Source organism: Pipistrellus kuhlii, unplaced genomic scaffold, assembly GCF_014108245.1.
Source record: "Pipistrellus kuhlii isolate mPipKuh1 unplaced genomic scaffold, mPipKuh1.p scaffold_m20_p_7, whole genome shotgun sequence".
In the NCBI taxonomy this organism is placed as follows: domain Eukaryota; kingdom Metazoa; phylum Chordata; class Mammalia; order Chiroptera; family Vespertilionidae; genus Pipistrellus; species Pipistrellus kuhlii.
In genome coordinates, this window is record NW_023425573.1 from 22,585,547 (window position 1) to 22,600,007 (window position 14,461).

General features: G+C 39.9%; 1 protein-coding gene across 3 annotated transcripts in view; it reads right to left on the reverse strand.

The window, feature by feature from the left end:
- COL4A4 (collagen type IV alpha 4 chain) overlaps positions 1-14,461 on the reverse strand; it is a 106,978-nt gene that overhangs the window by 51,569 nt on the left and 40,948 nt on the right. For 2 of the 3 annotated variants that reach the window (XM_045575351.1, XM_036422016.2), the window contains exons 8-20: positions 13,942-14,010; positions 11,968-12,003; positions 10,421-10,483; positions 9,853-9,888; positions 9,612-9,653; positions 8,929-9,009; positions 8,087-8,140; positions 7,766-7,825; positions 6,832-6,876; positions 6,462-6,515; positions 5,335-5,404; positions 4,654-4,758; positions 2,004-2,168 (exon numbers count right to left, since the gene is read on the reverse strand). In XM_045575351.1, the coding sequence (XP_045431307.1) occupies positions 2,004-2,168; positions 4,654-4,758; positions 5,335-5,404; positions 6,462-6,515; positions 6,832-6,876; positions 7,766-7,825; positions 8,087-8,140; positions 8,929-9,009; positions 9,612-9,653; positions 9,853-9,888; positions 10,421-10,483; positions 11,968-12,003; positions 13,942-14,010 (880 nt within the window). Of the gene's footprint in view, positions 1-2,003; positions 2,169-4,653; positions 4,759-5,334; positions 5,405-6,461; positions 6,516-6,831; positions 6,877-7,765; positions 7,826-8,086; positions 8,141-8,928; positions 9,010-9,611; positions 9,654-9,814; positions 9,889-10,420; positions 10,484-11,967; positions 12,004-13,941; positions 14,011-14,461 lie in introns of those variants that run through there. The other variant, XM_045575352.1, reaches the window with a different exon arrangement.

A 14,461-nucleotide genomic window follows, 5' to 3' on the forward strand; every position in this document is an offset into this window, starting at 1 on the left:
ACCTGATTAAGGATGACATGCAGAATGCAAACTGTAAGTTCCTTGTTCTCTCCAAACTCCAATAAAATAGCATACAGTAAAAGAATATTATAAAAAGGCATAAACCTTCACTAAGGAAAAGGAAACAATGGCAAAAACATAAAAAGACTTAGCAGACCCTTAAAAAAGCTGAATTCTAAGCAGGCAGTAAGGAAAGTGAAGAAAGAACACAATTTATATCAGAAATCCCTCCCAAAATTTAGGAATTGCAACCTCTGAAGTAGACAATGAGGCCTCAAACAAGATCTCTTTCTCAAAAATTGCAGCATGATAAAACAACAACCCTGCAAAGCTTCAGAAAACAGTGCAATGGGAAGAAAACTTTAAAAGAAACCATGTAATTATAAAAGCAGGCGAAAGAAGACATTTTATCCCTGAAACATAAACTGGCTGCTGCAGAAGGAACCATTAGAAGGGAACACAAGCAACAACAAATCCTTGAAAATTGGAAAAAAATATATGGCAGCAGAAATTTAAAAATGCAGGAGCAAAGTTGAAAGACAGAGATGAGAAAAATCTCCTAGAAAGTGATACAGAAAAATAAAAAGTAAAAAATAATAGATCAAAGATTTTATTGACAAATCTATAGAGTCCAGAAAGAGAAAACAGAGAGTGGGAAGAGGATAGAATAGCTTCAAATAAGTAGTTTAATAAATTTTTAAAATGAAGATTTGTGTTGGATTGAAAGTACCCACTACATGCAAGCAAATACATGCAAATGCACACACACAAAAAGGTAAATCACTGTGAAATTTAAGGACATGAAAACTCATAAGTTTTTACAGAAAACAGATTTCAAACAAATGTCAAGTATCTAAATGTTACTGAATGTTTAAAAAAAAACAACAACACCGCAAGCTAGAAGACAATGAAGAATGCTTTTAAAAACTTGAGGGAAAATATTTCCAACCTAGAATTTTATACTCAGCCAAACTAGTATAAAATTGATCAAATTTTACAGTAGATTAATGCTATTTTCAGACATGTAAGATCCCCAAATTCATGCTTTTTCTCAAGAAGTATAATGAGAGAGTAAATGAGTGAAAGAAATATATGTGATAGGAAACAGAGACAGAGAAAGAGAGAGTGCCCAGAATAATGGTGAAGGTATATCTCAAGACAGTATCTCAGCAGTTGATTAAAAATGAAACCTGACCTAATTTGAACAGCTCAAAAACTCCAGGAGAGATTTATTTCAAGAGGTAACACTGATAGAATATTTAATTAGTTATAATGTACTAGTGGGATATTTCTACAATTCAAAGTGGGTTCAGGTTGAATTAGCAAACACACAAAGAAAACAAGACAATTGTTAGCAAAATGTCATGCTAGAAAAGTAATGACAGATAGTATTATGGCAGAATTGGTCAATGGCATTTTATAACTATTCATTGTAAACACTGAGTATTTATTTATTTAACTGAAATTAGGATACTAACAATATTTTCCAGTGTGCACATGTGTGATTGGGAAGGAGGGAAAGAGAACTAAATGTATCTTGTATAAAGGGAATGCAAAAGATAATGCTCAAACCAAAAAATTAAGAAATAACAATACAAGTATTGAATGGCGACATAGAGACAACCAAAGATCCAAGAAGAAACAGGAGAAGGGGTTGTGTAGGATGGCAGTTCACCATACTGGCATTATAGAACTGTTTGAATCCTAAGCCAGGTCCATCATAGTTCTGATAAAAATTCAAACTACAGTAACACACACACACACACAAATTGTATTAACTTACAAAATTCTATCATTACACTTAAATTCTCCACCAAATAGTTTCATATGCTTTCATTGAAACTATAAGATCAGTTTATTTTTTGTGGTATTAATACCACAAAACTTGGCTCGAGAAATATGAAGACATTTTAAAAATATTTAGAAAGTCACATTTTCTGAATGACACTACAGATATCACGTTCAACATCAATGCTAATGGCTGTGAGGGAGGAGCACTTTACCATCCGATCCCGGAGGTCCCTGACGTCCTGGTGCTCCCGGCAGCCCGGGGGGTCCCGGGTCCCCTGGTTTTCCTGGGGCGGAATCAGGTCTCGCAGGAGGGCCAGCTGCCCCTGGAACTCCCGGATGCCCAGGTAAGCCTGGTGGCCCAGGGAGTCCCATCATGCCTCCAAGAGAAACCAAGAATGAAAACCACACAGACTCTCAGATTAAAGGTGTCTGTTAGAAATCAAAGCAGTACATTCTGCCTTGGACTGAGGGAGTCTTTAAAAAGGAAAAAATGTAATTAAAAAATAACTGAATATCCTCGTCATCAAAATGCCTCACCCCCTATGAAACAAGCATGTTAAGTAGAAACAAACAGATTTGGGGAATCAGATTTTCTTTCCTTTTCCCATTCTTTAGGATTATTGGGAAAGAAATATATATGATCTTATTAAAGCTATTTATTTCAACCTTTCCACCTTGATAACTTGGTAAAAATAATATCAATAAGCATATTAGCACATTTAGAGTCCATACTTTTATGGACTCAAAAAACCACCTACATAGGACATGAAGCACCATGGCAATCTAGGTTGGTGGGAAACATAGAAGTGCTGAATTTGAACCCTCCTCTCTCCCTCTCTGGCCACAGGTACTTAACATCTTTAATCCTGTCTCAGAGGCCTGTTCTGAGGATTAAATTTTAAAAAATCCACCTGCGAAGCTTAGTGCAATATCTGGCAAAAGCACGTGCTCATCGAACGCTTAGTTTTCAGTGTGCTCAGAGGAGGTCAAAGTGAGTAATGCAGCAGAAGCTAAAGCCTGCTTTCCCTTGACATTCTACTCCCTCTCTGGAGGCTTTGCTGGAAGCCTTTGTGTGACGGTGACCACTTGTCCTAGCCGTGTCTTCCTAAGCAACCCTGGCTCTAGAATCTTTTTGTGGAAGACAGCAGTTTTCAAAGATGGCCATGTGGTGCTCTGTTCCTCATGTTATTGGGGAACTTTGACTTTGGGAAGACACTTGGATATTCTTTAGATTGTTGCTGACTGGGCCCGGGATATTGGCAGAGTCGTGTCAGTTGCACTCCCATCCTGGTTGTATGGAGATGTTCTTAGTTCCTGGCTTGTGTTTGTCCAGGAGAAAGGAGTGGGTGGGACCTGGGCTCTCCCAGGCTCCTTGTTTTCCTGTGAAACCCCTTGTTGGATTGGAGAATAAATAGATGTGCTGTGTGGCTCAGGAGATCGTCATCTGCCTCTCCAGCAGAGAAGGTCGGTGACCCTCCCAGCTCTCAGCTTAAAATCTATCTCTGTGTCTTCTCTCTTTATTTCTATTATTTCTCAATCCCTGGCCACCTCCACTTAGAACTGGTTCCTTCATCTCTCCCTGCGGGATATGGAAAAGGGAGATCCCCGCCATCAGGCCCCCGCACCTCCCTTTGCATGTGGCAGGCGTTTGTGATTGCTGAGGCTCATGGAGCACAGTGGGAGTGGCACAATGGTTTCCAAGGCTGCATTATTAAATGTGATTCCGTTTATGCCATGCGAGCTGAAACACTTGGGCCAGAAGTCCTGACCATCATAGAAGCAAGCCCACTGTGCCAATGCCACCACGTTGTAAGGAAGCCAGCCTAAGTGAAGTATAAACCCACAAGGAGGCCTGAGGCTATAGGAGAGAAAGGAGGGAGGCGCTTGGCTCATGGTAATATTTGATGAAGAGCCTGGGAAATAATTCTATTGACCTAAGGACTTGGAACTCCTTCAAGTGTTGTGCTGGTTACTATTCCTAGTAAGATTAGGGACAGAAATGTAGAGGATATTTGCATTCTGACAGCACAGGAGAACTGATTAAACATGTGAGAGGAACAGTCTTGAATAAATGTAATTCCATGTAGTCTATGCTTCTTCTTATATTTTCCAGGAGGATTAAGAAGTTTCCTGAAATATTCAACTGCTAGTTCCAGCCTTCTTATTTAATTTTTCATGAATCTAGTTTCCCCTTGGTGGAAAGAGAGAAAAGAGAAAAGCATATATATGGATTTTTTTTTTTTTTTGAGGAGGGAAAGAGGAAGATTGTTGTTTTGCTGTGTGTGTGTGTGTGTGTGTGTGTGTGTGTGTGTGTGTGTTTAACTTAAACTGAATCAAAATTACTTTTTGAGATTTGTATTTCCACATTTCACGTGGGAAATTTAAGTTGGAAACAGATGGACGAAGTCAATTTTGACAATTAGGTATCAAAAGGAGAGCCCTCCAAGAGCGTGGAGAAGACCCAAATAAACAAGGGAAGCCTATCGTGGTTCCCAGATCTCGTCTGCAAGTGATGCTGTCCTGGGAAGCCTGTTATGCAGACACATTCCTCACCAAACCCCTGAGACCTTGACTGCATATTTCTGAAGTGCAGCCCAGGAACCTGGGTTTCTTCCAAGCAAGTGATTAACTGGATGGAGTGTGTGGTTCTGAACCCTGGCTGTCCGTTAAAAATAGGAGGCACTTTAATAACAGCAGATGCCTGGGTCCCTGCTCCTGGGAGTCCAACATTCTTGGTCTGGGATAGAGACAGCCCTCGGTGTTTTGAAACACTCTTAAGGTGATTCAGTGTCAGCTAGAGTTGAAAACCTCCAGTGCAGAGGAGGATGTAGCAGACCTGGTTTACAGCCAGTGGATTCATACCTGGACAGGTTTCCCCTGGTCGACCCGAGGGGCCGGGGAGACCGGGGAACCCAACAGCCCCCTTTTCTCCATAGCGGCCAGGGAGTCCTGGGTCCCCAGGAGGACCTGCCAAAAAGAATGACACTTGTGACTATAATAAACATATACCTAAATTTTAAAATCCACACACAAGTACTTTCTGTGACGCTTGCTGAAATACAACTAGGAGACTGCTTTACAGTTTCCCTCCACATTTTAAATGTTATGTCTTAGATATGAGCCTTTCATCTGGTCTGCAGATGTATGACCTTGGAGTGGTGCTGTCTGTCATTGTTTTAGGCCGCTCTGGTCTGGCAGGTGCCATCTCGGTAGGTCTAAGTCAAATGGTTTTACATATATTTTAATAGCTAAAAATCCCTACACTCTGAAAGGTGACATAGTAAAAAAAAAAAACAAAACAAAACAAAAAACAAAAAAAAAAACCAGCATACAGTGTACATACTAAAATAAAATTTGATGTCATCTGCTATTAGAGATTAACCAAGATGCACATCTCTACCTGCACTTGAATAATTATAGATTCACGCTGAAGTTCACTTATTTAGCCTGCAAACTATGGCAATACTGGGCCATATTCCTCTGTTAGGGATACTCAAATCCCATTTCCACATTATTAATGGAGGACCTAAATGAAACACAAACCTTTGAGTGGAAGAGGTGGAGTCGTCAATACCCCTGGCGGTCCTGGGTACCCGCGGTCTCCGGGATCCCCCTAGAATCATTAATTCATTGACTTTTCTTAGACATTGGGATATTTTCTTGTAGGATTATTTCCCAGGCTCTTCATCAAATATTACCATGAGCCAGTGTATTTAGCACTAAATAAATATTGTAAGGACCAAGAGTCCATTCATGTAAGAAATAAAGACTATATGCAGACTAGAGAAACAGATAGTTCATGGACCTCTAGGAAAATCAGGCATTCAGCCTCTTCCCTAAACAGAAATAACCAACCAACTAGAAAAGTTATCTCAAGAGAAAATAAAATGGCCCTCACCAATTTTGCTCACTAGTTGAACATCGGCCAATGGACTAAAGGGTCTTGTGTTAGAATCCAGTCAAGAGCATGTATTTAGGTTCCACATATGGGAGGCAACAAATCGATGTTTCTCACATCAATGTTTCTTTCTGTCTCTGCCCCTCCTTTCCACTCTCTCTAAAAATCAATGGGAAAAAATATCCTCGGGTGAGGATTAACAAAAAAAAAAGAAAATGTTTTTATCTCCAATAAAGTTATTCCATTCTCATAAATTAGATACCTCTGAAGTCATAAAGTTTCTTAAATATATCATGAGCATTAATGTCTGATTTGACACTCTAGGACAAATTCAAGACCAATTCAAATTATTCACCTACAAGAGCTGAATCCACATGTTATTTTAACAGCAAAATATGATCCCCTTCATTGTGGACTCTAAGTGCTAACATGGCTTGTCCTGGGCTAGAGCTGAATGTAAGGTCACAGAGGTTGCAAAGAAACAATTCAGTGGTGGTAAAAGCAAAGAGCTCTCCACAGCTCCCTCTGGTTTTAATCGAGATGCTATATGATCCCCTTTGAATTTTTTAAACTTTCAAAAGGATCATTGCTCAAATATAAAATGTAATCATTACAACATGCAATAAAATAATGCATACAAAATTAACTCTGTCTCTTTCAAAAGTTACATTTTTGAATCATTCTTTGAAATATTTTTAAAAACCTATATTGTACAACATAAGGGATGTGGAATTTTGTTAGGGAGATACTCTAACAGGTTCACTGTTTTTACCTTTGGACCAGGAAATCCAAATGACCCAGGTGTTCCAAACAGTCCTTGTTTGCCCTATAAATAACCAGAAACATGCCTTTTATAAAACATGTAATTAGGTGACAAATTATCTCATTGTCATTTCATTTGAGTGACGCACACTCACAGAGATTCAGTGCAAAATCTTAATATCTAAACACTACTTTGGGATTGCAACAGTTTTGTGCTTTAGTCTTTGCACCCACAGCTAAAACATGTAATTTCATAAAGTGAATGTGTCTCCCTTTCTAATTCTGCATGTGTGTTTGCATGCACTGGTCCAACTTTTGAATGACACTCAATTGCATTTACTAATGAAAGTGTATTTATCATATCCATGCTGTGCACTTACCTTTAATCCTGGAAAGCCTGGAGATCCATGGGAGCCAGGGACACCCTAATAAATTCACACAAAAAATGACACAAAGTGAATTAAATTAAAATTCATCCACCAGCTCAAGGAATCCTGTTTCTCATGATGGGATTGCACCAGGCATAGTTCATCTTATCCACTAAGGTTCTTGAATAAAAGAAAATAAATATAAAGTAGATTTCATTTCTTTACCACATTTACTATTTTAATTGGTCTTTAGTCTTATTTTAAAAAATGTATGTCCTCACCAGTGCTTTAAATAAAAAAAACACATTTTGTTGTTGTTACTGTTCCATTTTAGTTTATTTAACTTAATGCTTGCATTGGTCTAAAAATCTTTGAAATCATTGCAATATAATTTGCCTTCAGATTAATAGTTGCTCTAAGCATTATCAGTGATAGAAATTACCATGGAATCCAATTTTGTCCCACTCAGCACTAAATCTAGAGCCAAATAAACCCAATACCCATGCCCACAGGGTCTGGCCTCGATAGTCACTGTAGGAATGGGGACCACATTAGTGACATGTGTGGTGATGTTTGAGGCCTGATCCTGTGCTTCTTTTTTGGCTCCTGCCCCTACATCAGTACTTCCTTTTATCAAATAAGATTAAATGAACAATTCCAAGCTACTATCACACTGACACTGAGCCAGACAGGAAATGCCACAATCCTGGTACTTCCCTCCAATTCTTCTATCTCCTGCTTGCCACTTTTATCTAAATGATGTCAATAGAAGGGGTGTTCTGGGACTTTGAGCTATTACATAATTCTTGTTGCCAAAAATCTATTGTTGATATTTGAAATAATCCCACTCTTGAGCTCTCAGAAGCAGTGATCTAGGTTTATAAAAATGTAAGAAAGAAATGCCTCCATACTCACTGAAGTTAAGGGTGGCATGAACGGTCCTTACCCGAGGGCCTGGGAAGCCAGGGATGCCCTTTTCTCCTTTTTCCCCCAAACCAGGTTCTCCCTTAGAAAGATGGCATTTACAAGCGTTCAAACAACAATATCTCAGCAATAGAGAATGCAAACACAAAATGAGAAATAAAAACTGTTGCCAGCAAGTTAAAGAAATCAACGCTTTATAATAGAAACCCTACAGGATTATGATAAAATAGTGACAAATTCTAGTAACATATATTGACATTTAAAGCAATGATAAAGAATACAATTAAAAAAATTAAGAAAGCACATCATACAGATTTATTGAAAAGTGACTTCAATAAGTTACCTTGGGTCCTGGAGGTCCTGGAGGTCCAATCATCCCAGGTATTCCTTTTACACCCTAAAAGTCATAATGAATGTAATCCGGCTTATTGTTATTATTTAACCCATTGAATTCCATCTCAGAAATTGCCTTTAAACATCCGTTGTATTAATTTTTTAAATAAGAAATTACTCTTCAACTGTCGTTAATTAGTAACTAAGGTCCGGGAGCACCTATGAGCCGGACACTGTTGGGGCCAGTTCTATATGAGAGGTGTGATTTCTGGGGCACAGGTGAGGAATGACCACAGAGCCACGGCAACAGATGCATGTTGAGAATGCAGCCACTGAGAGGAATGCCTCATTTTGAGCCAATTAGTAAAATTTAATCCAGTAACTGAACATCATCAACAGAGCCTGCAGGTGACATCCATAACATCAGCACTGGAGGCTAACAGAGGAATTGATCCTTACCAAGAGTGTATTATGTGCCCAGTTCTAGGTGTCAGTTTCCTTTTCTATCATCAAAACATCAAGCCCAGATGTAACATCTAAAGACAACTGGACTTACAGTGTTTTTGTCAGCCCACATACCAAAGACAATATTAATAGGGCATATGTGATGAAGGACATGTTACAGATGAGCAGCCCAAGCTAGGTCTGGGTAAACTTGAAAAACACTGGAAATCTTTTCAAGCCTCATTTTTCAACTCTGTACAGGGGGCTAATTGTGCAAACCTGTTAAGGTGGGGTTGGGATTAATGCAGTGATAGGTGTAGGTGCTCAGGACTTGGCTGGCTCAAGTACATGTCCAGGCAGTGGTGGCTAGCACCACTTTACCAAAGTAACACAGGGACTGGGAATTACCTTTTCTCCTTTATAGAGACAAGAATCAGGTGGCTGTACCAGTAGGGTTGGTCCAGGAAAACCTTGCTGGCCAACCTCACCCTTGGGGGAAAAAAATCAAGATAATAGGAATTTCATATAAACTTTATTTTGAAGTAAAATTTAGTACAAGGAAGGCTTTCACCCATGGATTGTGATGCAATGCTAAAATCCGTATGTCATGGATTTAAAACTAAAACCATGACATATAAATGATGTCATTTGAAACATTTATTGTTTTTCATAACTAATACACACTTGTTAAACATAAATGCTAAGTGCTCTGGTTCTGGTTATTTATGTTTTTGTTTATGTGTAAAACTTGGAATTTTGATAAAATTATAAAGTTAAGGCAAGCAAATCAGTAACTAAACAAAATTGCTACTCCAAATATAATATAGAATAAAAAAAATGTTCACTCTCTTCCTGCTGGGGTGAAGTGTATCATATAAATGGACTCTGGTTTAGAGTTTAATTTTGTCAGAAATGTCGTTTTATAGTCAAGGGTAATGGTACCATAATAATTCGGCAAAGAAAAGTTCGCAGCCATTGCATTGGGCAGCGATAAGACAATGAACGCAGTTACGTGATCACCAGAACAGCCTCCACAACTCGGGCAGCACATACATGTCAACATCTGCTCTCCAGGCTAAAGGGGTTCTTACCGGGTCTCCCATCTGCCCCTTGACTCCCATGCCAGGATTGCCCTGAGAAAGAAAAAAACAAATTAATTGAATTGCTTTTGAATATTACAGGAATAATTACAAGCAAGACTTCTGGCCAATAAATTTTTTGAAGTTCACTTATTAAATACACTGGGAAGTCTAGTGAGAGGAAAGACATCAGTGGTTGTTTAGTCTCACTGTACCTGAATCCTCTTTGTATATTTTCCTCATGGCTGCCTACCTTCACACCCGGACTCCCAGGATGTCCTCGAGGTCCCTAAATCAATGTCAAAAACATACAAATCACAGGTCAATTGCAGATCAGAATGTGTCTTTGTTGGTTGTCCCAATTCCTCTTTAGGAAACCTCTAATTTACTTAAAAACACTCATAAGCTTCACCCATGGGGGAGGCTGCTTGTTATACCCCGGGGGGGGGGGGGGGAGATTCTTCTCGATGAACTCACACAGGTAGGGAGTGGGCGTGCACTTTCTTATCAGGTGATGTCCTCTCAAAGAGCCCACGATGGGAACTTGTTTTTTGTTTTGTTTTTAAATATATTTTATTGATTTTTGACAGGGAGGAAGAGAGAGGGATAGGGAGTTAGAAACATCGATGAGAGAGAAACATCGATCAGCTGCCTCCTGCATACCCCCCACTGGTGATGTGCCTGCAACCAAGGTACATGCCGTTGACCGGAATCGAACCTGGGACCTTTCAGTCCGCAGGTTGACGCTCTATGCACTGAGCCAAACCAGTTTTGGCGGAACTTGGTTTTTAGAGAAGCAGCATGAGTGGGGCTGTACTTACCGGTAACCCCGGCTCTCCTGCGACTCCCATTGGGCCTGCTGGTCCTGTAGCACCCCTTAATCCCTAAACATGAGAAAAATCAAGTGCATTTTTTACCCAAATCCATAATCATCATTCACAGCAATTGCTGCATGTAATCCCAAGTGGATATAAACTTCCAAAGGAATCACAGTCCCAGCACATCCTCTGCTGGAGCAGCTGTCTTCCCAGCAGCTCTGCCTCGGATGTAGTGTGACAAATTCCTATGTCAGGATCAAATTCAACAAAAGAAATCAATCTACTTATTTACAGATAAATGTTGTAATAGCATTGCTAGAGAACAAAGAAGCTTGTTACTGGCTACTCCTAAATTCTATATATAACTCTGATATACAGCAGGATGCTTTTTAGTTTTTAACATTAATTAGCATTAATATATGAAAATATGAATGTATTTATATTCTTTGATATATTTTTAAGCGTGCCTTTTCAGATCAGTGTGAATAGAAATGCTGTCCCAAGTTTGTGATCACGATGTTTAACCCACCAGTCAACTTTCTGTAACCTGTAAATTGTGGCATGATTACAGAGATCCACAAGGACAGCTGTGGAGAAAGGCTCTCTGCTCTCCCACTGACCCTGCCAAATGATTTGCAAGTGTGCAGTGAAAGTGTTCTCTTCAGGAGAATGCAATTGTTTTTATTTGAACAGCAACATCAAGGTATCTCATTAATGGCATAGCAGTGTTTCCCAAAGTGTGGTATTCGTACCCCCAGGGGTACAGGAAGAGTTTGGTGGGGGTACGCGTTGCACCGGAGTTTGGTGGGGATATGCACTGCACCGTGCTTAGCTGTGCCTAATTCTATGTTCTCTTGAGTATGAGGGGTACTCAGCATTACGAAAATTATAGAAGGGGTACACATAGGTCAAAAGTTTGGGAAACACTGGCATAGAGCCAAGCTTTTGGAGGTAGGAAGGAAATCAACCTGGGTAAGTACTCTTGTCTACAGCCAGAAGTCACCAAGCAAAATTATGGGTTAACAACTGGGAAGTGGAAACTGATTTAAGTTGTAATCTTGTAAACATTGGTAAAATGGAAAGACTAATATAATCATTGAGTTACAAATTTCAGGGAGATGAAAATGGTCCTAAATTTTAAATATGACACGCAATGACTGATTCAGCAGTCTTTCTGCCTGGCATATATTAGTGTCTGGGCAGACTTCTCTTCTAAATATCAATGACCATATGTACATCAGCAAATGATTATTGAAATATAGAAGAGGAGGAATTGGAAGCTTGCCAAGGTTCCAGGACGGCCTCGGGTGTGACCTGTGCAGTCAGATGGGGTTTCGTGCTTGACTTTATGCTCTGCTCTCACCACCCTGACATTCTTCATGCTTTTTGAACACGGGGCCCTACATGTTCATTTTGCACTGGGCGAGGGGGGAGGGAAGGAAAGGGCGGTGTCTCACACGTTTTTCAGCTGGTCCTGCTGTGATACATACAAACTGTGGGGACAGGAGGCTACCTGGATCACACAAAAGCACATGCCCGCTCAGACTTACTGGTAAGCCGGGAGGTCCTGGGTTCCCTGGGTCACCCTGCAATAATGACACATTGCTTTAAAAAAGCAACACCATTTCCTAAAACACGTGATGTAAAAGTAGACACACACCCACGGTTTGGCCTAACGTACAGTCTGTTCAATTTTTCCCAGTTGAGAAGAGAACTGTGGAAGGCTCTGTGGAGAGAGGATCATGGGCCTCCAATCTTAGGCCCAAATTCTGCTTCGACTCAGCTGAAACTAGAGGCAGGTGCTGCGGTCCTGAGCACGTGGAGTCAAGATGAGGTTTCAACTTTCGATTTAAAATGTTCTAAACCCAATGGTCCCCTTTTATCACAGTCTGTCTCTAGTCCACGTGCCAGACCCTGCCTCCCTTTATAGACACCCTGCTCTGTTGGTCATCCTAGAGCGGTGTTCGGCAAACTCATTAGTCAACAGAGCCAAATATCAACAGGACAACGATTGAGATTTCTCTTGAGAGCCGAAAACCAACTTCTGCTCAGGGGCCACAAAGTTTCAATCGCACTGAATGTGCACGCCCGTACGTGGTATTTTGTGGAAGAGCCACACTCAAGGGGCCAAAGAGCCGCGCATGTGGCTCAAGAGCCATGGTTTGCTGACCACTGTCCTAGAATAAAAGGTAAAGGGAATGGTGTGCTAATCTGCCTCTTGGTGGCTCTGCCCTGAGACTCCTCTTACTCTAAAGAATCAAAGGGACTGCAGGGTCTTTTTCAAATGTCAAATAGAACATATTGTAAAATAAATGCTAGATGAAAGTTTACATTTTAGCTATTTTTACGTGGACAGTCCTGTGACATTAAGTACATTCACAATGTTGTGCAACCATCATAACCATCCATCCCCAGAGCTTCTCCATCTTCCCCAAGGTAAACTCTTCCCAGTTCACAATAAATACTAACTCCCCCTTCCTCTCCCCCAGCTTCTGGCAGAAACCTTTCCATGCCCTGTCTCCATGAATCCGAGTACTCTAGGAACCTCATATAAATGGAATCACACATTATTTGTCCTTCTGTGACCCGCTCATTTCACTCAGCATAAAGACCTCAGGGATCATCTATGTTGTACCATGAGTCAGGATACTCTTCTCTTTAAAGACTGAGCAATATTCCATTGTATGTATATACCACTTTCTGTTTATCCATTTAATCCTCAGTGGGTTTACTGAGAGTACTATAAGGAGAGTACTATAAGGTTTCCATAATTTTTCAGTTCAATCAAAGTGATGACTTCTAGTACATTGGGATGCAAGTATTCATATCGCATTTTAACTACAAATAAAATAGTGCTTCCCAACTGGGAGTAATTTTTCTTCCCAATGGGACACTTGGTAATGTCTGGAGATATTGTATGGGTGGAGGTTGCTACTGGCATCTAACAGGTAGAGGCCAGAGATACTGTTTCATAGTCTATAGTCCATAGGCCTCACACAAGTGACTATCTGGCCTCAAATGTAATAGTGCCAAGGTTGAGAAACCCTGAAATGGTGTCTCCATTGCCACTCTGCAAAAAATAGTGGAGAGGTATGTGTTAGAATGTTACAGCCAGAGTAGCTAAAGCCAAGTGCTTCACACAAGAAGAATGGTGCCATCCAGAGGGCCAGGGTGCGGATAAAAACCAGCGTGCCACCTGGCCAATGTGGCTCAGTTGTTGAGCATCAGCCCATGAACCAAAAGGTCACTGGTTTAATTCCTGGTCAGGGCACATGCTCAAGTTGAGGGCTCAATCCCCAGTAGGGGGCATGCAGGAGGCAGCTGATTGATGACATTTCTCTCTGATCAGTATTTCTATCTCTCTATCCCTTTCCCTTCCTCTCTCTCTAAAAATCAATATGTTTTTTAGAAACCTAGCATGCTCAGGAACATTTCAAAGGGAATCTCAATTCGTGTGTTTCCTGTATGGGTTTACCTATTTGGGGGAAAAAATATTTTAAAGCCACCATGATCAGAATGCTTACCTGACTACCTTTAATGCTACCTGAAATGAACACTGAATTTCCTTTTTCTCCTTTTTCCCCAGGAAAGCCCTGAAAATAAAACATTCACTTAACAGTGGAGAAAAGCACATTAGTATTTTAGCATTTTATTTCCCATGTGAAATATTACTCACCAATAAAATTACCATTATAGTTATATTTCACTAGTGAAGATTTCTTTATTCTCTTCATTGTCATTATTACCTTAAGGTTCTCATATATAGTCATTCAATATTCAGTTAAAATCTATTAAGAACAAAATCTATTTGTACTTAAAATAGAGCCTATGCACCCTATATAAGATTAACTTTTAAAAATCAGCATATTCCTTTTGTAAGTATTTTGTATGTAGCTGCATGTTTATTTAGGGTATTTTTAAAAAGTGAATAAAATTCCTCAGTGTATTCTTTTTCCCCCCAAAGTTTCCACATTAGGTATCTTAATATCCCATATATTGATATACCTCAACTGGGTTACTATATAAAAATGTTAACCATTTTCA